Source organism: Lygodium microphyllum, chromosome 7 (assembly GCF_053477565.2).
Source record: "Lygodium microphyllum isolate KBCC chromosome 7, Lygodium_microphyllum_v1.1.10, whole genome shotgun sequence".
NCBI classification, from domain to species: Eukaryota; Viridiplantae; Streptophyta; class Polypodiopsida; order Schizaeales; family Lygodiaceae; genus Lygodium; species Lygodium microphyllum.
This window is the reverse complement of record NC_141141.1, coordinates 15610067-15636684: the sequence shown is the minus strand read 5'-3', so window position 1 is coordinate 15636684 and position 26618 is coordinate 15610067. Positions and strand designations below refer to the sequence as shown.

General features: G+C 41.3%; 1 protein-coding gene and 1 pseudogene across 7 annotated transcripts in view; one reads left to right on the top strand and one right to left on the bottom strand.

Annotated features, from left to right (window-relative positions):
• The first annotated feature begins 373 nt into the window (after positions 1-373).
• Positions 374-26618, top strand: part of LOC148033207 (uncharacterized) — a 46998-nt gene continuing 20753 nt past the window's right edge. For 2 of the 7 annotated variants that reach the window (XM_087681091.1, XM_087681087.1), the window contains exons 1-4: positions 374-890; positions 976-1120; positions 2014-2214; positions 13248-13471. In XM_087681091.1, the coding sequence (XP_087537217.1) occupies positions 1076-1120; positions 2014-2214; positions 13248-13471 (470 nt within the window). In that variant the 5' untranslated portion in view covers positions 374-890; positions 976-1075. The other 5 variants (XM_087681089.1, XM_087681088.1, XM_087681090.1 and 2 more) reach the window with 5 other exon arrangements.
• Positions 12354-12575, bottom strand: LOC148033208 (low temperature-induced protein lt101.2 pseudogene; annotated as a pseudogene).

Below are 26618 nucleotides of genomic sequence, written 5' to 3'. Positions count from 1 at the left end.
GAATGCATTGGGTGCATGAGAGAAAAGAGAGAGAACACTGACCTCAACACATATGGCTTGTTGATGGTGGGTGGACTCAATTTGTGAAGTGGCTTTCAAAATCATCGTTAAGAACATAGCTTAATGATCATGACCGCCTAGTCAAAGAGATAAACCCAAGCTTATATTATTGTTTTAAGGAGTTGGATGTGTGACTATGCTATGAGAGAGAGAGAGAGAGAGAGAGAGAGAGAGAGAGAGAGAGAGAGAGCAATGCTTAGCTCTCGCTCATTTCACACTCTCTTTAAACGAAGTGAAGTGTTAGCAACTCTTATCTTTGAATCAAGTCTATATTGTTAATAGCCGTTCTTATCATTGATTGGTCACAAAGCGATGGAAGAGAAGAAAAGAGGAGAGAGGATCCTAACATGCGAAACTTTGAATGTGCGAGGAAACAAGAAGCACGAGAAATGAAGTTGGAGTGCCTTCATTTCCCTCAATACGCTACCATGCCAGGAAGAGGCCGTGACGAGGTGACCTAACGTTCCTTAGGCAGGGAATGCTAGTCACCTTTGTTTCGTGTGGCAAGCCAAAGCCATACTAGTTCGTGCGTACGCTGCCGACCCAATGTTCCAACAAGCCGAGGCATCCATTACAACGAAGAGGGGACAGCAAGACGAGTAGTTGCAGACCCTAGCTTCTTCCTTGGATATGGATGTTCGTCGCAGATGGACACCTCGGAGCACAGGAGTATCTTAGTGTACGCTCTCAACACGTTTTCCAAACAGCAGAGGGAGCCTTAACTACTCAAAACAGGCGAGAGCAAGACGCTTTGTTGCAAAAATATGAACGGGAGTATCTCTATGCACGTTGCAAAATTGAAAAAAGCTAAGCACGCATGCAAGGAAGAGGTATTCAAAGCACCTCGCACAGTTTTATTTGATCTTATTGATTCTCATTGATTGTTGCGGTGCGTGTGGACGTGTTTCTTACCAGTTTATGTATCATCAAGCTACATCGAAGCTTCCTTACTTATTGAGAGCGTGCCACCCTTGGCCTTATTCAAGATACAGAACTGGTGATACTCTAGTCAATCATGTTGGCTAGACAAGTACGACACAAATGCTCCCTGTTACCGAAGGTTGTCACCATGCCTTGTAAATCAAATTTCATGGTGTCGTAGCCTTGATGAGAAATTCCGGTCCTATGCAACCCTCCCGACACTATTTCTTTTTCTTTGTAAATCTTGAAATCAATCTGTCATACCACTGTTGTAGGAGGTTTTAAAGAAGTTTGTTGATGATACGTCATGTACAGTTAATATGATTCTACGTTATTGGTCATTTTCCATGCCCTTTTATTGTTGGTTAATGTTAAGACTGTACTTGATATGTTTTCATGATCTTCTATCAAACAACCAATGAATTATTGACCAGTTGGTCCTTGTTTGTAGCACCTTCATTCTCAATTTTGCTTGGTAATTATGTGTGAGGGTATATTGAGAATCCTGCAGATAGTTCTTTGTTCAAATAAGTTGAATAGTGACATGTGAATGTTATTTCACAATTCAGAAGAATGTCATTGTTTGATGATGTCTTCATAAGATACGAGAAAGCTAGAAGCTGATAACTTCACCACGTCTTGCACTTGAAAGTCTTTTTTTAATTGACAGACCTGAAAATTGATGCTAAAAACTATGGATGAAGAAGTTTCACGTTCTTTTGCAGTGCATTAGGTTTAAATAGTGCATTTATAAGAGCGATGCCTTGACTTTACTATCAATAGTTGTTGATGGATGCCTATTTGTCATTTGTTGGTACCCCAACCACCAGTGTTCGTGACTTGTTTAAATTAAGATATTGGTATTTATTCCTACTTGTAAATACAAAGTGTAGAGATTATGTATTGGGACATTTTTCAAAGGCTAGTATTTATGGAGGTTTTGATTATGTCAAAGTCATTCTATAGTACATGTCGACGGCTTTCTTTGCATTGTTTACTCTCATGCTATGTCAATCATCCTCTGTGTAGCAGAATCGTGTACGAGGCTTTCTAACAGAAGTTCAACAACAAAAAGAAGAATGGTGGGCTGTTGATGGAGAGTTGTCCAAAAGAGAAGAATTTCGTTCAAAGCTGCTTCTAGATCCTGAGCCAAATGAAGCAATTCCCACTCGAAGGAGGAGGAAAGAGAGAATCCGACACTTGTTGCAAACACGTTTGAAGCTTAGAAATGATGTATGAGCTCAAGAACCTCCTCTCTCTTAAAACAATGTTTGCAATTACTAACTACACTATCTTATTAATGTTGTACTATCATAAGTCTTTTCACAAATTTTAGCGGGTCTTTAGGCAATTTTGTCTTTATTCCAAGCTCAATTATGTAGGCATGGCACATTCTATCAAGTTGGAAACATGAATTGGTTTTTGGAATAATATTTTTAGGACCTTTGTTGGGATGGTTTTTTTCAACTTGTCACAAGATACTCTTTGAGAACTCATATCTAGCAACACGATCATGAACCATCATATGGTGCAATGACCTTGGTGCATATAGTTATTTGAGGTAGGCAAGACAAGTGTCGTTGTGTGACATTCCACATTGTATCCATGTGTAGACACTCAAAGCGTCACATTATCATCCTAGCAGTGCATTGATTTTTTATACTCAGTGAGCCTCATTTTCTAACTCCATCATCTTCTCCCCATCACGGTCCCTCTCTTTCAAGAAAAAAAATCCCCCCAAAAGATCCATGTTATGTATTGAGTTTATTGAAGAGATAGAGGACCTTGGAGGAAACCCAAGGTACCTTGGAATTGAGGTGGAAGGGTGTTACATCATTAGATATCTAGGATGGGTGCTTGCTGCCCATATTATTGCTCCTAGTCTTAAGTCACTTAGTGATTAGGTGTGAATGTGCCCTTGGGCTAGGAAATATAATGTAGTCGTAGATACACTTTCTAGAGCATCTTGATTTGCAACTATCACAATGGTTTAGCATGAAGACTTCCAAATCATTTCAAATACTTATGACAAAGTTGCTGATTTTGTTGCATTTTGGGGTGATTTAGAGCAAGGAAATTCTCATTTAGACTATTCCTCAACGACAATTATTTCTCATTGTTAGAATTAGACCCTGGTGAATTATGGGCTTGCCTAAATATACAAAGTGAAGTGTGTCTAGGACTTTATAAGTAGTGACACTAGATTCTAGAGTTCAATTAACTCTAGTTGAGTTAGGGATAGGTCTGACTTAAGACGTATTATACTTTCATTCTATCATTCTAATACTTGCGTCTTTTGAGTTTGGGATTGAGTGAATTTTGTCATCGCTTAGGCAGTGCTAGCAATGTGAAGTCTACTCAGTTGACAAAAGAAGAAAAGCTGCTGTTTTGGAGAGAAATGCTGTTTTGGAGGGAGAAGATGCTCTTTTGGAAGAGAAGTTGTTGTTTTGGTGGAGTAGCTACTGTTGTTTTCAGCCGGTACGTAGTCGTTCATGTAGCCTTGTATATGGAGTCTCTCTCAACCCTGCTCGTGATATTCTTAGTCTTGCTTGCCAATCTTTATAGATTTGAAAAAAACACAAATCCCCTAATCTTCAAATTTGGGGGCTTTAAAAATTTATGCAATTTGTCATTCATCTTGCTTGTCTCATCTTCAATTTCAAAGGATTTTTTAATTTCTCACACTCCATACTAAGAAATTTAAAGATTTTTAATTGACTTGTCCAATTTTTGAAATTTCTTTGAGAATCTGGGGCTTTTGCTCAATTTGAGCTTCTCTACGTGAATCTCCATTGAAATTATGAATATTGTGCAACTTCTTCGACATTGGTGCAAGAAATTTGGGGCTTTTTTGATTTTTGGTCTAGCATGCATCTTTGAGGAGCACTTAAGTTGCTGGTTACTATTTGCTTGCATCCCAACACGACATTTCATCGTATTTCATGTTGTAAGTTTAAAATTTCTTCAATTTCTTGAAATTTCATTGGAAAAATTTGGGGCTTTTGCTTGGCATGCATCTCGAAGCAATGAACAGGTGCTATAACAACATTATCTTGTTGCTAAAGCTTGTTGATGTGTTCCCGAAGTGAAGAAGACCTATTCACGGACAAGGTTCGCATCTGCACCTCCAAAGAAACCCTCTTTATCAGGGTCATCTGGTTGTATATGTGGTCGAGCTCCAGCCATATCTCTCGAGCCACGATCAAGTGCTCGATGTGAGCTATCATGACTGTGGTGCAAGACAGAAACAGAAAAGATCGAATCTTGGTATTCAATTTGTCCCAATGAGACTAGGCCTTGGTCAACTCCGCACGAGCATTGGAAGAGAGTTTAGACTTATCTCTTATCGAGGGCTTGGCAATCTCCTCCATCACAAGCTCCGCTAAATCATAAGACTCCAGAATGGCCAACATCATTACCCACCAGATGTGGTAATTGTCACCATCAAGCTTCTGATTTGATGGAAGAGCCAGTAGGACAGGCACCTTCTTGTCCATGATTGCCTGGAACACCAAATCAGTGTTTGTAGACATGTTAACCTGCAATACCTGCACAAATGCAAAATCAGCCCTCTCTAAATGTGTAAATGCAGCCTTCTAGGGCTGGTTCCTCCACTGCCCAAATCTTCTTCACCTGCCGGAGGCGATGAAAAGGTAAAATCTACAATGGAAGGCCTCAAACGTAGCCTTCCTCCCCTTCAAATAGCAATAACTTGCTGCAAATTCACCGGTTGGACTCCTTTCCCTCACGCCCATGCTTGCTTTAGCCTTGATCCGATGCGCAGCCCTCGGGCTCGTCCTCGAATCCTGGAAACGCAGACTTGTGTTGCGCTGAAATCTCCTTTTTAGATAGGTTCAGCACTCAGTCAGTCCGTCTTCACTGCTCTGATACCATGCCAGAGTGCAGCGATGCAGAAGCGTAGGACAAAGACTGAGAGAGAGTGAACACAGTGTGAAGAGAGAGAGAGAGAAAAGGAGACATTGTAAATGCAGAAAATCTGCAGTGTAGTATGCTGTATAAGAGTGCAGAAAAATACACGGGGGCAGAGGAAATATCTGCATGTGTCTCTGACTTAATGACCTCGATCTCTGTCACCCCGAGCATAGTCTGTCTTAGCCAATAGATTTCAAGACCTGAATTTGAAGTGAATAGATGACTGAGTGTGCCACAAATTGGCTATTTATAGCTAGAAAATAGGAAAACCCCATCACTAGGTCTGCTGCATTAAATGCAGCCGACTGTAGAAACTTGGCCGACTGTGCAGTCCAACTAGACAGAACTGCTGTTCGACTGTACCAGTGCCACGTGGCATCTTGCCGTACTGCTAACGTGTCCTCTGTGCTAACGTGTCACTGCCGTACTCTGTTGTCCAACATCTGTCTAGGAAATGACTGTCTAACAGCCACTTCCTCCTCTTATGGATCCCTCTCTCATCTTGGTGAGAATCTCCTCTCCGATGTTTCGAGGGATCTACTTGTATGGAGCAACTTGACCCCCTATCTTGGAAAGATGTTGGAGAAGTTGAGCTGCACCACTTGTATAGCACTTCTTGCAATACTTGCATGTCCAATGGTGGGAGTTGGACTTCTTTGTGTCCCTCTCCACATGGATTATGTGCAAATTGAAGGCCTCGTGCTTCTCACGAGTCATGGTGCCGATGACCGATGAAGAGGCCCAGGAGAGAGAGAGAGAGAGAGAGAGAGAGAGAGAGAGAGAGAGAGAGAGAGAGAGAGAGAGAGAGAGAGATGCTTGACTCTTGACTCTTGAAACTTGAAAGTTGAAAGAGAGGGAGAGGCTCAAGGGTTGGGGTAAAGTTGGAGAGAGAGAGAGAGAGAGAGAGAGAGAGAGAGAGAGAGAGAGAGAGAGAGAGAGAGAGAGAGACAGGATGGGAGATGAGAATGACAAATGCTTTGATAGGGTGCGTGAAAGAGGGAATGGGAGATGAGAATGACAAATCACAAGTCAATTCAAGTGACAAGATCCAAGAGAGGAAGTTGAGAAGGGCAAATGCTTGCTGAATTGGTGTGGAAGCATGGAGGAGAGGAGCACCTTTTGTGTGTGAGAGAAGAGTCAAACAGTCAAAGAGGAGTGAAGAGTCAAAGAGAGCCACTAGCTGGATGGAATCCAAGGGAGGCTTGGGGGGGGGGGGGGGGTGGGGAAGGGGGAGGAGTGCATAGGTGGAAAAGGGGGTGAGATGAGGTATCCAAGGCTTTCCACCTTCCCAAAAGTGCCACATAAGCGGAACACACTCCATTAAAGTGCAAGCGGAATGCAGGAGGACGTGCAGACGCAGTGGCTAGAAATGGTCCATTTTTTTTTTACAGATACATATGGTATGGATCGTACAGTACAATCAGTGCCATATGACGTGCAGAGGCAACTATGCCTCCGTGGTAGAGAACTTGGGGAGAAGATGCCGATACTTAGTGAACTTGACTTTCAAGTCATTCGGGTCATTGATTTTAAAGTTTTGGAGCTCACGATCTAAATTGATGCAACGAGTCCTATCCCAAGTTGCATACCAGCTAGTCAAGTGTGCCTAACACTCGGATGCTAAGTCAAAATGTTGAAGCTGTGAATGAAATTCAAGTAAGAGACCTTGTATCAACTCAACAATAGCGGAGGCATTTCTAGTCTTCCATGAGCAGACAAACTCTTATGGAATAACTGTGGGATTAGGTTAGGATTCCAACCTATGCATGAGATTCCATAGATTTTGGGAGTCAAGGATATGTCTCATTAGGTTTGACCAAGTAGTAAAGTTTGACCCGTTAAAACGCGTCTTATCATTAAAGGGATGTTGGCTGATGAGGAGAAAGAACCATGAGGTGTTGGTTAAGTGAAATAGGAAGGAGGTGGTAGAGAAGGATAAGTAGGACGGGGAGGTGCGTAGGCAGAAATAGGCTGATAATGTCCAATGGGTGCTAATTGATGCGGAGGCACTGGAACGTGAATGTTTCCTTTAAGTGCTAATGGAGGTGGAGGCACCAAGAGACGTAAGCCCTATCCAACAGTTGGCTAGGATCCAACAAAATAACAAGAAGGCCCACCAGGTAATACCCATGGAAGTAAACTATTGTATCAACTAATCCACACTGTGGTGGCTGGGTGGTATTTCCAAGCTGTGAAAAACCCAAATTGTGGGGATGGGAGGGTGAATCTTCATCATGGAGACACCACTCGGTTGGTAAAAGATGAGGTACTAAAAAGCGTGCTTAAGGGTAAAGGACCCCCTAGTGTGATGTGTGAAGGCATGTAGTAAATTTATGAGCTTGGGACCCGAGGAAATCATGGGATGTCAAAGGCAAAAGTTGCTATAAGTTATGCTGTGGAATCTGGTGTCAGTTGTTGGCCTCTGTCATTCATTTGGCCATAAGTGTTAGTCGATGACACTAGAGAAGTGGCGTTTAATCTAATAGTCAAAGATGGCATAGAGACACTTAGGAATGGAAGTTGCCTAGCCAATTTCATTATTGGTTAGTTAGGTTATTTTTCTAGGCATCGAAATAATTATTAGATTAATTTTTAGTACTTAAAGATTGAAAACTAATGTTTAATCACGGATAATGTTGGAAAAAGCATTTGGGAAGGCTGCCACTTGTAAAAAATGCCCATGTAAGATTGAAAAACGTCTTTAGAGGTTGGAGAGAGGCATTTTAGTGCATTCAACTTGTAAGGGAGATGGAGGAGATGCTGTTGGTTTGATTTGCAGCCATTGGAGGACCTTTTGAGGCAGCCAGGGGCAGGAGAAGACCAATCAACAGCAGGTGATAGCATCTACAGGCTGTTGAGACAAGGCAGTAGCAGTAAATGATTGATTTTTTTCAGTTCTTTGCATCTATAAATTGTTGAGACAGGACAATAGGAGTAAATGATAGATTTTCTTTAGTTTTTTGTGAAGAAAGTCTGAAATTTCTCTCTCCTTAGCATTCTCTCTCATCTCCTAGCCTTTCTATAGCCTTGCCTTGAAGATTACAACATTGAGATCACCAAAGGCTGAGGAATTTCAGATTTCTTTGTTGTAAATCCTAATCTGCAGAAAAAGTTAGGGTTTAGTAGCAGCCTCGAGAAGTGTGTCAAAATTGAAAGCTCCAAGATTTGGATTCAATAGGGCTAAAGCTATTTTTAGTCAAATTCGGGCGGAGAGAGCAATAATTCAATGAATTTGGGAAATTTTCCATCTCTATCAAAGCAGATGAAGGCCAATTGGTTGCATGAATCAAGGGGTAAATCAGATTGAAGACTTGTTGGCCATTTTGGACAGCAAGGGGAGTTGGAATACGGAAAGGGATTGGGAGAATCCCATTGTACATCAACCTCTTTTTCAATTAAGTTAAAGAAATATTGAAAGAGATGTCAGTTTTGGAGCCAATAGGGTGTCCATTGTCCTCCAAGATTGTAAGTTAATTTGCATTTGTTAGTTTTTTGATAAATATTATTGCTGTAACTAAGTTGTAATTAGGGAATTACCACCCATCCACAGAAGGAAGGTTGGTTTCATAAACTCAAGATTGAGAAGTAGTAGCATGCATACCCTGGGGGGTCCGCTAGCGTTTACCGTATGGTACCACATGAGTGTAAGGGAGGGGGGGTTATATAAGGGAAGAAATGTATATTTTATAAGGTAAGGTCCCTTGAATAGGGGGTAGATAAGGGGTATTTTCATATATTACTTGCATGCAGGTGATGTCTCCTTATTACTACTAGTGAATCCCTTGTGATGCATACTTGACATAGGAGTGAATGAAGGTGAAGAAATGTGTGTAGAAGATGAAAGAGATAAGGATGGAGATGATGGTGGTAGAGAGTAAGATGATTTGAACTCCATGCTAGTTTCCATGTCAAGAGGGCTAGTCTGTTGTGGAACTTCTGTTCTCCTTGCAAAATCATCAGATTGCACTGAATCTAAATGGAAAAACTCAAATTTACTTGCTATTGAGCTTGATACATGAGGATGAGATCGCATTCGGCTCGTGAAATCTCATATGGTTGGTGGACTCCATGATAGTGAGAAGACTCTTCGACCATGTCAGAAGGAGGAGCAAGTTGTGAGGCTCTTTTTGTCTTGTGTCTCGATGTGCTAGGTTGGGGTTTGTGAGAGTGTGCAAGTAAACACTGAGAGAGAGATAAATAGAGAATGGAGGAGAGAGAAGGAACAATGTAATTGCAATGGTTGAAGGTACAAGGCTGCAACAATCAGGCCCAACATACAACTGTACAGCTTTACACGTTAGTGTGGGCACCAAATGGTACAAGGCTGCAATAATCAGGCCCAACATATAGCTGTACACGTCAATGTGAGCACCAAATGGTAGTAGGGGGATGAGAAAATGAGGAGAGCTGGCTGATCACGAAGGATTAATGATGGATAATGAAAGTGGGAGGGCATGCGTCTATATATAGGTGAAAAAGAGAAAAATCCCTAAATGTGGTCGAACTCTTAGAAAATAGCCAAAAGTGCACAAAAAGAAATGCACTAATGTGCACTCCATTTGAAGTGTCTTAAACACATAAATGATAGACAAAGACATTGTCAAAGCTTGCAATGTCCTCATCAGACTCAGATTGAGGCACACGGGTAGGAGATGACCACATATGACACACATGATTACTAACTCCCCTTCTCAGATCGTGAATGTATTGGAGGGCCAAAGGAAATGTAGATCCAAGGGTGGCAGGAAGAGTGTGAATGCCAATGTAGTTCATCGATGAAGAAAGCCAGCCAAGGAGCAAGACCTTCTCTCCATATAAACAACCGATCAAATGGAAGGCCACCAAAGGGCAATGAAAATGGAGAGGCCTCGAATGGATCACTCCAAAAAACTAGTCGGGGATGGGTGAGGCAAGCTTCTAACCCAACTATGAGATGATAGTGAGAAACTATTGAAGGTGTAATAAGTTGCATAAAAATACCAGGGACCACAAGCGAAGTGGCAAGAAATGGTCACTCGATGATGAAGAAAAGGAATAGCCATATAAAAGAAAGGCCCAAAGTAGGCTGGAAACCCTGGAGAAACCCCTCACAATCTTGTGAAGCCCCCTTTGAAACACAAAGGGCTAGGAAATCCACAGTCACATCACCAATATCGTCCCCCTCAAAGGGATGCGAGGTACAAGTGAACCACAAGAGGAGATGGTGGGGGATGGGGTGAAACTTGTGGGAAAAATGGTGCACAATCGAGAATGGGTGCAGCTATAGAAAGTTGCCTCCGAGAGTCTTGCACAAAGGAAGGGGAATGGAGCATAGAGAGCCCCCTCTCCGGCCAACCTGTCACAAAAGTGGCTCTTGTAGAAGAATCCCTAACAAAGACTGTTGGCTCAGTGAAGACAATGTGGGTCCCGAGTCTAGGAAGGCCTTAAAATGAGAGAAGAGGGAGGCCCGAGTTAGGAACATATAGGGCCTTAGAAATGGAGCTCGATGGACGGTTAGACAATAGGAGCAAGGTGCCAGTACCACTAATAGGCACCAAAGAAATGCCACTAGTAGTGAATACCCTCTGATGGATAGAGATCTTGCAACAAAACACCTCGTGGAGTTATCAGACTCAATGCACCCTTGTCAAAGAGCCAAGGTTGCTTAGAAGTCATGAGAATCAAATAAGGTTCCTCTACTTGATAAATGTGTAGAAACATTGACTCAGCGGTAATAACATGTGACGAAGTAGAGATAGACGAAGGCTTCAATGTAAATCCACCCTTCGCTCTTGGATGAAGGTGAGGGTATATCCTCCAACACTTCTTTGCGAGATGTGAGATCTTCCCACAATGAGAACACATGGGATATCCACTATGCTTTCCCACAAAATTTGTATCAGAGTGAGAAGGTGACTCCAACTTCTTCCTTTTCCCTTTCTTCTACTTGGCTTGTTCTATACCTGTAGATAAAGCTGCATAAGCATGGCCATTTGCATAGGCTCCGCAAGAATGTAGCTCACTGTGACGTCCATCTTGCTCAAGTACCAATGGGACTAGCCCCTCCCAAGTAAGAGTTTCCTAGCTACGAGAAGTGAGAAGATTGGTGTAGAACACATTATATGTTGGTGACGAAAGATGTGAGATAAGTGTCATTGTTGGGTCCTCTAAAGAAATGTTTGTACCAAGGAATAAAAGCTCATCCCAAAGCTCCTCCATCTGATGGATGTGATCTCTCATTGTAGGGGAATTTGTGATAGAGCTTCAACTCGAGATAATTGATGCTTGAACGTCTAGATCTGGAAGAGATATACCAATCTCCTCCAAATCTCTAGAGGAGTGCGGAGACGAACATGCACGAGCACAAATTTGTACAACTCAAAAAGAGAGGAGTGCGGGCTTTGACATTCAATTGATCCCATAAAGCTACTAAATCCGCGGTCACACCATCATGAGGATCCATGATACGTGGGGGTATAGGGACTGAAACAAAATCCCAAAGGTCACAATTGTTGAGGAGACACTCTGTGCGACATGAACATAGGGGATAGTTTGTCCCATCTAGCTTGTCAGATGTGGAGAGGGTAGGATTGGCACCTGCTAAGGAGATGCCATCAATGCCAATCGAGGACTACAACCCCAACTCACCACCACCACCCCCGCCCCCCCGCGCCGCCCCACCCCCCCCCCCCCCCCCCCCCCCCCCCCCCCCCCCCGCACGGGAGTTACATCCACTATAGCTGCTTGTTAATCTCTTCTCTTGTGGGCTCTAATAGTCAACATTCTAAACTCTAGGCCTTTTAGTGGTTCATTCACTTTTCTTATTGTATGCCAACCTCTCCTTGCCATTGTGCATTTTGGCCATGAGCCTTGTGAAGGCTCTTGACTGTCTGTTGTGGATCTTTTTGTGCTATGTTCATGATGGTTATGGTTTGTGGAAGTAAGAACTTCTGGTTGATCGAGTAGGTGTAATTGATCAGCTGATAATTTGCACAAGAGTCCTCTCACTCTCACTCACACACACACACACACACTCTCTCTCTCTCTCTCTCTCTCTCTCTCTTTTTAGTTGCATAGTCTTAAAATTCTGCTCATCCACGACATGTTAACATGAAATGTTACAACATTTTCGAAGTTCAAAAACCTAATCTTGGCATCCACTAGAAATATTATTCCCCATGAGCAAATCGTTATTGAACTGCGCCGACACTGCAAATATTTGCAGCCATGCATGCCACGCGGACAGAATTAGATCTCATTCCCGCTACCACACTATCATTGCAATGGTGCGGCGAGTCCAATGAGGAGTCAAACAAGAGCACATAAAAGACCTCTTCACAAGGGATGCCATTCCCCTTATGCATGCTAGCAGCGTGCATGATCAGGATACGTCTCTCGATGCATCCATCCTGCGCCGTCAAGGGACGCATTCCATTCACCCGAGAAACATCCATTCTCGGCTAACCCACAAGGACGTAAATGGCATAGATGATCCCAGGAATGTAACCCATGATTGTCAGCATCAGGCATACCCAGAACTCGCATTCACAACTGAACCTTAAGAAGACCCCCAGAGGAGGGAGGATGATGGCGAGCAGCACGTCGATGAATGTGGCAGAACCCATTCTGTCCCTGCGTCTCGAATAACAGACGATATGTAGCCTCAGGAAAGGAAAAATACACACACACACACTCTCTCTCTCTCTCTCTCTCTCTCTCTCTCTCCCGGCCTCCCCTCCCAATGGAGTTCCATCCACTACACTATAGCTGCTTGTTAATCTCTCCTCTTGTGGGCTCCAATAGTCAACATTCTAAACTCTAGGCCTTTTAGTGGTTCTTTCACTTGTCTTATTGTATGCCAACCTCTCCTTGCCATTGTGCATTTTGGCTGTGAGCCTTGTGAAGGCCCTTGACTGTCTGTTGTGGATCTTTTTGTGCTATGTTCATGACGGTTATGGTTTGTGGAAGTAAGAATTTCTGGTTGATCGAGTAGGTGTAATTGATCAGCTGATAATTTGCAAACTTGTGAATGCATTCGTTGACATCAACATGCTTTTGTGTGGATTTAGTTCAGGCCTCTTAAAGTATTTGATTGCTGGTTAGGTGCTACATCTTATCACGTTTTGTCCAATTGTATACATGTGATTGCAATTTGGTTCCTCATTTCACAAGATTTTACATTTGTGAAAATGCACATGAAGTTGTGCTCAGATATCCTGCTGGTTCTCCCTTAAAGAGAGGCCTTATTTAGTCTTTTTATTGTTCAGTTGAGTCATCAGCATTCAGTTGTAGGCAGCATTATTTTCATAGAAGTAGAGCTTTTGTGGTTTACTGATTAACTTGGTATTAAGCAGCATCAAGAATCATATTGGGTATCATATATGCGAAGGTTCCAAATAATGAGAGATGAATGGGAGATATCGGTTTGGGATCCTAAGGCTGCCCCCAAACCAAGACCCAGAAATCCAGTTTGGGTAAAAGAGGAATCTGAAAGATATATTTGGATGGATCCTCGCAGGGACTTCTGTAAGACTAAGGATTCAGATAGCTGTGATGATCGTAGTCCTCGTCTTTCCAGGTTTGAGCTAGCACATGTTTTCAGTGAAGTTTCTCAATTTCATTTATCGGTTTTGTTTCTTATATTTCTGTTATTTGACTAGCATGTGAAATAGCAGTTTAGGTAATGGCCAATACATTTATACACACATGAGAGCTGATAAGGAAACTGGACTATGAGCCAAGATCTATACGTTGCAGCTATGTTGTCAAGAAGAGGTTGAAATCAACCTAGTCTAAGTTAGTACACATGACAGTTGAAATATTTGTGTGTCGTTTATTATTATAAACTTATTCGATCAGTTTGCCCTTGAAATTAAGTGATATCTAGCTGGCAACTATTCTAGACCAACAGTGGGGAGTTAGAACAAAAATAATGCACATTTGCACATGGTGGAACTTCGGCATATCAGAGTCAAGCCTACAGATAGGTCATAGTACATTTAATAAATTGTGAGTATGGGCAGATCTGCCAGTGTGGATGGTAACTGTCAATCAGATGCCAAATTGTGAGTCATGGATTAGTGTAAAATACTAATAGTGGAAAGTAGGAATGGTGTATCAAATTCAAGAAGTTTTGCATCTTGACAATTTATACTAAACTTGGTTGCTTTGGGATTTTCAGTCCAAGAAGGAAAACTCTAAAAGAAAGACAAGTGTCCTAACACGTGCCATTTAAGCCTCTAAGAATTCCTCCATTTGTCTAACCTCTTGACATGTGGGATGTACACTTGTCTTTTGAAGCTTTCTCTCTCTTAAATTTTAAACTTGAAGCTTCCTTTTCTATAAAGCAACTCTCATTTATAATGAATAGTGAAGAATCAATGCCATAAAAATTATTGTGGAACATGAGTTGAGTCAAGAGCATAATATCCACCCCTAGGGTAGCCACCTATCAAAAGACTGACACTTGCCACAACAAGAAAATTCAAGCTCAAATTTCAATCAATATGACCATGAATGCCTAAAGCTGAATTGAATATGAAAGCACACTTAGTTTTCCAAATATCTAGGTTGAATGACAAATAAAACGAGTTGTCTTCCCTAGTTCTCTAGATATCCAAGTTGAATTACATTTAAAATGAGGTCTGGCTCTTGGAGAACGAAGCCTCTATCATAGGGGGAGGAAATTTGCAATGAAGCAACTACTACTAAACAATAGCAAGGTCTATGAAGGATGATAGCAAATTAAGAGACCCCTAGTGATGACGATTTGAAACTAGTCTTCCTCTCTTAGGTTTTGATAACCACCTTGGTATGCGTGCTTACAATTTAGAGCCTAGGACTTGAACTCGAGTAGCTAAAATTGAGAAATTTCAAGGAGATTCAAGAGGCCAGCCAACCTATATAAAAATTGGGGTTGAATTTGTCTTTTAAGGAGCAAGGTGAAAGCCAATCCTTGAGCAAACGAAGGGGCAAATCGGTTTGGAGATTTGCTAGTTACTTTTGACAACAAGTGCCACTTGGATTAGTAGAGGAGGGTAGAGAATCTCTGTTGTACTCTATCAATTTGCAATAAAAGTTAAAGAAAAACTGCAAGGGGTATTAATTTTGAGGCTAACAAGCTGTCCATTGTCCAAGATTAAAGTGGTAGATGTGCATTTCAGTTTATGTGAATTTTATGCTTGTCGTAATTAGTGTTAAATTAAGTTATTTACCACCCTATTTTTGCTGTAAATTAGGTTTTATAGAAAAGATTGACTGAAATCTCTTTTTGTGATGGCTCAAATAACTGGAAAATGTTGTGATAATTTGAGAGATGGTTGGGGGATGAGAGAGAATGTTGTAGAGAGAGAAATTTCAGAGTTTCATCTTGAGAAACGTTGAAGAGCTACTACTACTGTCTCCTCCTATGTGTTGTTATCTATACCAAAATGGCCTTGGGTCGCTATCACCCGCTTCTAGAGGGCTCTAAATTGCTGTCACATGTTGTAGGATTAATCCTTGTTGGTGGCTACAAATCACATTAACAGTCTCTCCTTGCTCACTAATAGCCTCCTTTCTTACAATGGCCGGAATAGACTTTCACCAGTGCCTAAAAACGTTTTATCACTTGCATGGGTAAGTTTTGCCAAGTGGTAGCTTTTCTAATTCCATTTTTCTACGTTATTCAACTTATTAAATTTAAGATCAAAATATTAATTTTAAAAATTAATTTAGTAATTATTCTAGTGTTCAAAGAATTAATTCCACCAGCCAATAGTTAAATTGGTTAGACAAATTTTTTTTCCAAGCATTCTTAAGGAGTTATTGATTCTAAGATTGACATTAATTAATTAATTAATGCCTAATCTCTAATGTTGCTATTGATATTAGTGACTAATAAATTAGTCTAGGCCAAAATGTGACACCAGGTACCAGCTAGTACGTGTTAGATATAACTTATTACAACTTTTGTCTTTGGCAACAATCGATATCTCGGGGTCCTAGGTTCCACATTGTGAAATAGTTGACTTGCACATCATAAAATTTCTTCCAAGTATCTTAGAGTAGTTATTGACCCTTAGAGTGACATTAATTAATTAATTAATGCCTCATCTCTAATGTTGCGATTGACATTAGTGACCAATAGATTGGTCTAGGTTTAAATGTGACACCGGGTACTAACTAGTACCTGCCAAACATAACTTATTATGACTTTTGCCTTTCGCACCAATTGATATCTTGGGGTCCTAGGTCCCACATTGTGAAATAGTTTACTTGCACCTCACATGTGGAAGTCACATTAGTACATTCGATTAACTTTTAATCAAATGCAAAGCAAAGCAATAAAATATAACGTCCTCGACACAAACAATAATAACTCATGTTTCTCAACTATTTTGACTTCAGAACCATAATAAAGTATATTCTTAGCATAAACCATGACTGAAACTGTTAATAGCATTTACTAACATGTTGTTGTTCATGGAACCAGCTGTAAACCATTGAAAACTGAGCGTAATTTGATTGTAAATTGATCACTTACTAATTTGAGAACTAATCACAAATTGCTGCAAATATGATACCAAATTAATCACAAATTGATTGCAAAAATTGATCGATAACTAATGTAAAAATTGATGCAAGACTGATTTCAAAAGTGACCATAAACGGTTCTCAAACTGAGAAAACGTTTTTGGGGGATTGGGTCTCAAGCATTCAGTCAGCTTTATAGCGTGGAGAGAGAGAGAGAGAGAGAGAGAGAGAGAGAGAGAGAGAGAGAGAGAGTTGCTAGTCCATTTTTTGATAAGAGAACAACAATTTGCTACAGAAGTAAGTAAGAGAAACTACCTAGGAGATTGCCATGTATAGTGCCATGAATATGGTGGATCGAGAGTCGACCAATAAAAAATATTGAAAAGAAAAATGTGCACAGATGCATGTTTATAAAATATAATGCCAATACACTGGAGTTATGCAAAGAGGCAATGGAAGCATGATCATATAAAGTGCAATATATAATAATGTCTAAAATAGAATTTGTAAAGACTATCCTCTCAACAATAAGAGAAGAAAGGTGCTCCCTCTCAAACTGGAAGAGAAAGCCAAGAGGGGAGGCAGTCTCTCCTTGTCGATTTGAAGAATTAGAGGAGAATGCACCCCAAGATGATCTTGGGTAAAATAAACTATAATAATGGCCGATTGATTGCCTTGGTTAATATGTTTCCATAGTTGTTGGAGGAAAGCACAAACTCTAGGTGTATGGTGTCTAGCTCAACCTGCTCTTTGGTGAAGTGGAAGTGGATCCCCACATGCTATGTCCAAGGTGTAATGATTAGGTTTTTTGCAAGGGCAATTACACTCTTGTTGTTCCAGTAGACAACGGTGGGAGAGTTGTATGGAAAGTTTAATATCACCAGTAAGCTCCTCAAGTAGATAGTCTCCATGGCACCATCAAAAGAGCCTAATACTCGGTCTCGGCCGTGGAAGCTGTCATCATCTCCTGCTTACGGCTAGCCTAAGAGATGGGCACTGTGTTGAAGGTAAAGAGATAGGTGGTATGGAGAAGTCGGGTGTTAGTGTAGGAATCGATTAGGCACGGAGATAGGCAGACTGTCGTATGCGCAGTGAGAGACAGAGAGTGAGCGAAAGCAAGCAGTGTAGAGTGTGAGCACGTTTTTGGTACAATGACGAGTGTACCACTTTAGGTTTTAGATATATATATATATATATATATATATATATATATGAAAGTACAATGTGCTAAGGGTGTGTTCACACCCGTGCACATATAAAAGGCACGATGGCCCTTTATTCCGAACAACCTCCCACCTAAAGGCAATGTGCCTTAAGAGGAGAAAAGAATCAGCTAAGTCTAGGTATGTACAAAGCTGAAATAAATATATCTATCCAATTCCCATCATCTGTCGGCAATGAGCTGGAAGACCCTTGGTGAGAAGGTTTGCAGGATTATCATCTGTATGCACTTTGACAAGCTCAATGCTCTTGCTGTCAAGTATATCTCTAATGAAGTGGTACTTCACCTATATGTGCTTTGTCTTTGCATGAAAGACATGATTCCGTGCTAGCATGATAGCACTCTGACTATCACAATGGAGAACATGTAACTCTGTGATGCCAAGCTCTCCCATCAGACGTGAAAGCCATAAAGCTTCCTTGCATGCCTCAGTGATAGCCACATACTTTGCCTCTGTAGTAGACAATGAATACAATGGTAGATGAGCTTGACTCTCAACAAGGACATCATTAACCGATTCGTCAAATTTGTTATACATAAGAGGTTTACATTAATTTACGCCATTTGAAAGTAGAGGGTGCTACAAATGATTGTCAAGATTTAAGCTTTTTAAAAAAAGCTTATCCTAAGGTTTTTAATTAACCATGAAAAGTTACCCCTTTTCACATTGGTGGATCTTTGATCCAGTTTAGATCTAAGTGTTGACATTGAAGGCAAATTCTAAGTTTATACTTGCAGAAGTCTTGAACTCATTAGTTTGAATGGTTTACATTGTCTATATGTGGAACTAGTTGTTTTTGTGGACAAAATGTCACTTTTTATACAATTTTTTGGTGCCAATTCATAGGGGATTAAATGTTAGAAAAAATCCAAAAATTTTCATGTGGATTAAGCACACTTTTGTAGCCTGGAGATCCAAGAGACTGCTCCTCCTATGAAAGTAAACACATACCCAGAAGTGGACTTCCTATAGTCCGCATGACCAGCATAGTCTGCATCTGTAAAGCCAACAACAGATGCCTTCTGCTTTCCAAAGCAAATGCACAACTCCTTGTGCCTTTGAGGTATCTCATAATACCTTTCACTGTATCCCAATGCTTCTTGCCAGGAGTTGCCATGTATCTGCTAACCACTCCCATTGTAAAGGCAATGTCAGGACGTGTAGCAACCATAGCATACATCAAATTGCCAACAGCTGAAGCATATGGTATCTTGGCCATTTCAGCCTTCTCATCATTAGATGCAGGGCTGTCCTCTGCACTAAGTTTCGCATATGGAGGCAATGGAACCCCAATTGTTTTCCTCCCCTCCATATTGAAACGCTAAAAAACTTTGGAGACATACTCCTGCTGAGATAGATAGAGTAAGCCTTTCGATTTATCTCTGAGTATTCGCATGCCAAGAATGTGGTTTGCATCACCAAGATCCTTCATGTCAAAGCTGCCATGAAGACTTTGCTTCAATGAGTCCAAGGCATGAGTATCCCTGCCAACAATCAGTATGTCATCAACATACAAAACCAAGATAATCAGGGTGCCATCTGTTGCCTTCTTGGTGTACAAGCAGTGATCCACTTGACTTCTATGAAAGCCTTGGGATTGCATGAATGTATCAAACGTATGATACCATTCTCTTGGTGCTCGTTTCAACCCATACAAACTCCTTTTGAGTTTACATACCATTTTTTCCTTCCCTTGTTCAACAAACCCTTTAAGCTGCTGCATATATATGTCTTCATGCAGATCACCATGAAAAAACACAGTCTTTACATCGATCTGTATGAGCTCCATATCCTCAACTGCAACCAAGCCCAAAATGGTTCTCAATGTAGTCATCTTGACTACAGGAGAGAACATCTCACCAAAGTCAATTCCATGCTCCTGCTTGTACCCTTTTGCAACCAATCTTGCTTTGTACTTTGGTGAGGAACCGAAAGTGACCATCTTGTAAACCCATTTGCATGGAAGGGTTTTCTGCCCTTTAGGCAACTGCACCAAGTCCCAAGTGCCATATTTTTCAAGAGATTTCATCTCTGACAGCATGGCTTTATATCATTTCTTGCGGTCCTGTTTGTCCATTGCTTCCTTGAAGCAAGACGGTTCACCACAGTTTGTCAACATGACATAATCAGCCACATTAATTGCACTAGGAACAAACTTGTCAGGTTGTCTAGTAGCCCTAGACGATCTCCTAACCCAATGGTCATTGTTTGCTGGCTGTTCCTGCAAATTTCCATTTTCAGCATGCTGTCCTGGTATTTCAGCTTGCAAGTCAGCATTAACAGCTTGCTGTCCTGGCTGTTCTTGCACATGTAATGGCTCATTTTCATGGGCAATAGCTGGCTGATCATTTCCAGCATCATTTCCTACATTTACAAGTTCATTTACAGCAGGTGTTTGCTGCTGTACAACGGGCATATTTTTGCTGTCCAAAAGGTATTCCTTTCCGGAATACAACCCTACGGACCTCCTCAATCTTTTCGGGTTGTTTGTGCATGCGATCTTCCTGGAAGATAACGTCATTGCTGCGTACTACTTTCCTTTTCTCGAGATCTCACAATTTATATCCCATTTCACCCTTGTCACCATATCCTAGGAAAATGCATTTATAGGACTTTTGTTCAAGTTTGTTTCGTTTTTCTTTATGAATGTGCACAAAAGCCTTGCAGCCACACTTTCAGATGAGCATATGAAGGTGGCTTGCCCAACCACGCTTCTTGGGGAAACCCACCCACACCCCCCTCCCCCAAAGACCTGTTTGGTGACTGATTAATCAAGTGAACGGCTGTCATAACGGCCTCTGCCCAAAAACCATGGGGTAATGCAGCATGAGATAGCATCATACAGACCTTATCTTGTATGGTCCGATTCATACGCTCTGCAACTCCATTTTGCAGCGGATTATGAGGGGGCAGTGAGCTCCCTTTTTATCCCTTTGCTGTCACAAAATGCCTGAAAGGCCTTGGACACATATTTCCCATCATTGTCAGAGCAAAGACACTTAAGTGTCTTATCTGTCTGATTTTCAGCCAATGCCAAGAATTTTTTAAACTTATCAAGCACTTCATCCTTGCTACGAATAGGGTAAACCCATACTTTCTGTGTAGCGTTATCGACAAAGGTGACAAAATATTTCTTTCTCCCTAAAGATAATCCTGGCATTTGACATACATCTGAATGTACTAACTCTAGAGGAGAAGATTTCAAAGAAAGAGATTTTTAATGTGATGTCTGTGCATGTTTGCCATAAATGCAATGATCACAATGCTCAAAATCAGCATAACGAAGACAAGGCAAGTAACCCAAACGAGAAAGCACTTTCATTCATGTTTGACTCATATGTCCCAACCGGCTATGCCACAAAGAAACGCTTGGCTGCTTGGTCACGGCAACAACATGGTCACGCACACTAGATACATGAAGTGGATACAAAGTATCACTCTTGTAACCTTTGGCAATAATCCTAGATCCCTTTCAGATATTCCATTTTCCATCACCAAAGGTGGTATGAAAACCATCATCATCTAGTTGCCCTATGCTAATCAAGCTCTTCTTGAGCTGAGGTACATGCCGTACATGCTGAAGTGTAAAGACAGAGCCATGCTGAAACTGTAACTGCACACTATCAATACCTGCAATCTCACATGCATAGTTGTCCCCAAGATGGACAACACCATGTCGACCCCCTGTATAGGCGGAAAACCACTCACGATGAGGGGTGACATGAAAGGAAGCACCTGAATCAAGAATCCAGGTATGCATGTCATCATCTGTATTTGCAAGTAAAGCATGTGCACCAAAATGTGAAGAGACAAAGAGTACATCACTCCCACTGTCACTGTCATAAGTGACTACATTTACCTCTTCAATTTTTACACTGCTCTTCTTAGGCTGACTATCCTTCTTCTCTTCCTTGCTATCATCTGTCTTCTTGCCTTTTCCTTTCTCTTTCTTCCATTTGTAGCAGTCACGTTTAAAGTGACCCTTCTTGCCACAATGATAGCATTCAATATCTTTGGCACCGTGATTTACTGCGTCCCTTGTCATCATATTTGCCTTTTTGTTGTGATCTGCCCCTTGTATGCAAAGCACTGGAAGACTTACTGGCTGCATTTTTCTGCCGATTCATCTCCTCCATAAGTAGAGCACTCTCTACATCAACATACAAAAGGATCACATTAGAATTGCTCATAGCAGTCGTGAATGTATCCCAAGTCTCTGGTAGAGTGCAAAGCAAGAAAGTAGCCTTAAATTCCTCATCAATCATGAACTTCAAGGCAACCAGCTGGCTGAAAATGGAGTTAAACTCACTCAAGTGAGTAGACATAGTTGTACCTTCTTTCATGCGCAAATCCATAAGCTTTTTCAGCCAATACACTTTGCTAGCAACACTCTTCTGTGCATACAGTTCTTCCAGTCTAGTCCATATAGCATATGCAAAATCCAAACCTTAAATGTTGAAGAGCAAGGCATCAGAAATCGATAGCTCTATGGTAAGCGTGCAAGCTCATTCAACTCATCCCAATCGTCCTGATCCATGTCCGCAGGCTTTGCCCCTTTGGTTTTGATCGGCTTTGCCTGCTTCTTTTGTAACAGGATATAATTGTATGACTATATACACAGAGACAAAGGGACTTTACATCCAACAACCTCCCACTTAAAGGCTCGAAGTGGTATCTTTAAGCTAGCCAACTCTCACTAAATGAATGCAATGCTCATGCTGAGCCTTTGCAAGATACTTAGTGAGAACATGTGCAAGGTTATCTTGGGTTTTGACCTTAGTCAATGTGACAAGACCATCATCCAAGACTTGTCCAATGAAATGGTACCGAACATCTATGTGTTTGATACATGCATGGTGTCAAAACATGACGTACCAGTGAGACAATAGGTTTTGCGGGGAGGAACACGGAGTGAACTTGGCAAACATGGAGAAGAGAAGAGAAGAGAGAAGAAACTCTGATGAATGGAATGGTGAAGACTTGAATCATGGAGTGAATGTGATACAAGGGAACAAGGGGGCCATAGTACAAGGAAGATGATGAAGATAGCCACGAACCATGAACTGCAATGTCCTCCTGAAGGGGTGTGAGGGTAGTGGAGAGGTTGGAGAGAAGAGGTGACGGACTGAATGAATCAGCCGTGAAGAATGAATAAGAGAGTGGCATATAAATAGGTACATTCAGTCTAGGATGGCGCCCCTTTTTGGGGCTGCAAACCCTAAACGCAAAACGCAAAAACGCAAAAACGCAAACTGCGGGTGAAGGATTTCTCAACACATGGAACATGGCATTCGTAGCCAGACATACTGCACTCTGGCTATCACAACCAAGCATTGGAGTACGTAAAGAAAATCCAAAATCCTTGACTGGACGGCCAAGCCAAATAGCTTCCTTAGAAGCTTGTGTGGCTGAAATATATTCAGCTTCTGTAGTACTCAGTGCCACAAATTTTTGCAATCTTGAACACCAAGAGATAGCCCCACCAGCCAAAGTAAAAACATACCCATTGGTAAATTTCCTAGTGTCAAGATCTCCTGCTATGTTCGACTCACAAAATCCTTGCAAGTCTAGTGTATCCTTTCCATAGCATATACACTTTTCTTGTGTACCTTTCAAGTATCTGAAGATACATTTCACTGCTTCCCAATGTGGCTTGCCAAGGTTAGACATGAATCTACTAACAACTCCCATTGTATGAGCAATGTCAGGGCGAGTTGCAACCATGGCATACATCAAAGATCCACAAGCTGATGTATATGCATAAGGTATACCCTTGATGGTACTAGCAGCTGCATCATCCTTAGGGCAATCAGCTTTGCTAAGCTTTGTATGTGGCGGTAAAGGCACACCAAGAGGCTTAGCATTAGCCATATTAAACTTATCAAGTACTTTGCCGATGTACTTGTCTTGTGAGAGAAACAAAAAACATTGCCCTTTGTCTCTTTTAATGCACATGCCCAAAATGTGTTCAATTGCCCCCAAATCTTTCATGGCAAAGGCTGAACTCGGCTGCCTTTTAAGAGCATTCAAAGTACTCTTATGCTGTCCTGCAATCAGCATGTCATCCACATATAAAACGAGCACAATAAGGCTTCCATCATCAACCCTTTTAGTGTATAGGTAGTGATCTGCATGACGGTGTTTAAATCCATGGCTGAGCATAAAGGTATCAATTTTTTTGTACCATTGTCTAGGGGCTTGTTTCAGCCCATATAAGTTGCGTTTCAGCTTACAAACCAAATGCTCTTTTCCTGGAATAGCAAATCCTTTTGGTTGCTTCATGTTCAGCTTTTCATCCAAGTCACCATGAAGAAAAGTAGTCTTCATATCCATCTGATCCAACTCTAAATCCAAGGATGCAGTGAGAGCAAACAAAACACGGAGCGTAGTCATCTTCACCATTGGTGAGAAGACCTCCTGGAAGTCTATGCCTTCCTTTTGTGTATAGCCCTTAGCAACTAGCCGTGCCTTGTACTTGGGCTTCCCATCAATACATTTCACTTTGTAAACCCATTTATTAGGAATGACTTTCCTATCCTTGGGCAAAGGTACAAGCTCCCATGTGTTATTTGCATATAGAGACTTCATCTCTTCTTGCATAGCAAGCTCCTTTTCCCACTTTCTCTTGTTTTCACATGACTGTGCCTCTTTAAATGTCAGAGGCTCACCCTCATCAGTCAACAAAATGCAATCCAAAGATGACTGAAACCTGTGTGGTTGGCTTCTGACAGGTGTAGATCTTCTTACCCAATGATTTGTATTATCAGGCAATGGGCCTACATCCTGAGGAATGTGCACACCATTACCAGGTGGCTGATTTCAGCATTTTCTTGCTGCTGTAATTTGTTTTCAACATGTTCTTCTTGTTGTCCTATTTAATCTTGTGCATCTACTTGCTGTTCATGATCTTCTGGCTGTAGCACAATAGGTTGCTGCTCATTTTCAACATCAAAAGGGACAGAACTTTCAGCTAATGATTGCTGAATGGCTGGCTGTTCATGCTGAAATTTGACATTCTTTTTGTCAAGATCACCATGTGTAGCATTTTTCAGCAACTTTGCCTCATTAAATACTACGTCTCGGCTGTGTACTATCTTCTTGCCCTGAGGAAGCCAAACTCTATAACCCATCTCTCCCTCATCTCCATATCCCATGAAGATGCCCTTGATGGATTTCATGTCTAGTTTGGTTCTCTGTTCTATTACAGGTACATGCACAAAGGCATCACAGCCAAAGACACACAAATGGTTATATGAAGCAGGTTTGCCAGGCCAAACCTCTTCAAGAATGCCATGCTATTTGATGCAGGATTATAAGGGGCTGTCAACTCCCTCTTAATGCCATGCATCTCACAAAACTTGTTAAATTCATTTGAGACATACTCACCCTCATTATTTGTTCTTATGGCTTTCAACATAAGCCCTTTTTGTGTGGTAACAAAAGCATGAAACTTTTTAAAAGTATCCAACACTTTCCTTTTGCTATTAAGTACACACCCATGACTTTCTACTGAAATTATCAATGAAAGTAACAAAGTACCGTGCACCCCCATACGAATTAACAGGCATAGTGCACACATCAAAGTGTACTAAGTCAAGAGCATTAGACTTCTTGACGACACCAAAGTAATAAGTAGACTTCACATGTTTTTCATTTAAGCAATTATTATAAAATTCGAAACCAGAGCCCTTTACATAAAATCTCCCTAAAGAGGAGAGAACCTGAAGGCCTTTCTAGCTCATATGACCAAGTCTTTTGTGCCAAAGCTCCATCTGTGAATGGACTTTAGCCACAACCAAGAACTTGCCAGGTAATGCTTTACAATGCAAGTAATATAAAGTCCTCCTTTTGCTACCTTTAACAATTAGCATAGAGCCCTTCTGGACCTTCCAAGATCCACCACCAAAGCTAGTAAAATACCCTCTAGCATCAAGTTGCCCAACTCATAGTAGACTTTTCTTTATGCCAGGTACAAATTAGATATCCTGCAAAATCAGCTCTTGGCCATTTTTAAGGGTCAAGTGAATGGTGCCAGCACCCTCTATCTCACATGCATAGTTATTACCCAAGTAAACCTTGCCTAGGCAACTTGTAGTGTATTCAGAAAATGACTGCAAAGAGGGGGTAACATGAAAAGAGGCACCGTTGTCCACTATCCCTGATCGTGACAGCTCATCATGAGCTGAAAGTAAAGCATCGATTACATCCTTTTTGGTCATGTGCATATCACCTACTGCTGCCATAACATTTACATCAGTGCATGAGGTTGCAATAAGTACCTCTTCAGTGTTAGGAAGCTCTTCAATAACCACACTAGATGCAACATTCGCCTTTGCAACTTCTTTTGAGGAATAGCTGTCATCATCTTTCTTATTATCCTTCTTTTTCTTACTCCGATGTTTCTTTCTTTCTTGCTGTTTCTTGAAGTACTGGCGATCGGGCTTTTTATGCCCTTTACACCCACACTGATAGCATGTGACATCCTGCTATTTGCCCTTGCTTTTACTTCTGCTTTTGCCTTTACTGGCTACATTACCCCTCTTTTCAGACCTGTCTCTTACATGGTAAGCTGAGCCACTGCTTTTACCACTAGACTTTCTTTTGATTTTTTCATTAAGGATTGAATATCTAACACCATGAAAAGTCAAAGCGGGTTTATTGCTAAGTGACACAACCAAAGATTCTCCCGTGTGAAGGCACTCAAATGCTCAAATGCTGGCTTAGACTCATCCAACTCCATGTTCGCAAGTTTATGCAGAAGATGCACTTGATTCACAAGAGTTGTACCTTAAGCTTTTTCCATATAGCATAACCTGTAACAAGATGCTTGATGTCTATAAGTACATCATCAAACACTGCCATCTTAATGTATGCAATGGCGTTCTTGTTAAGTCTAGCCCAATGTCATAGCTACAAGCTTAGTCTCTAAGAGAGCATCTTCACAGTCCTTGAGAAACAAAATACCTTGCATCCTATCCTTCCACAAGT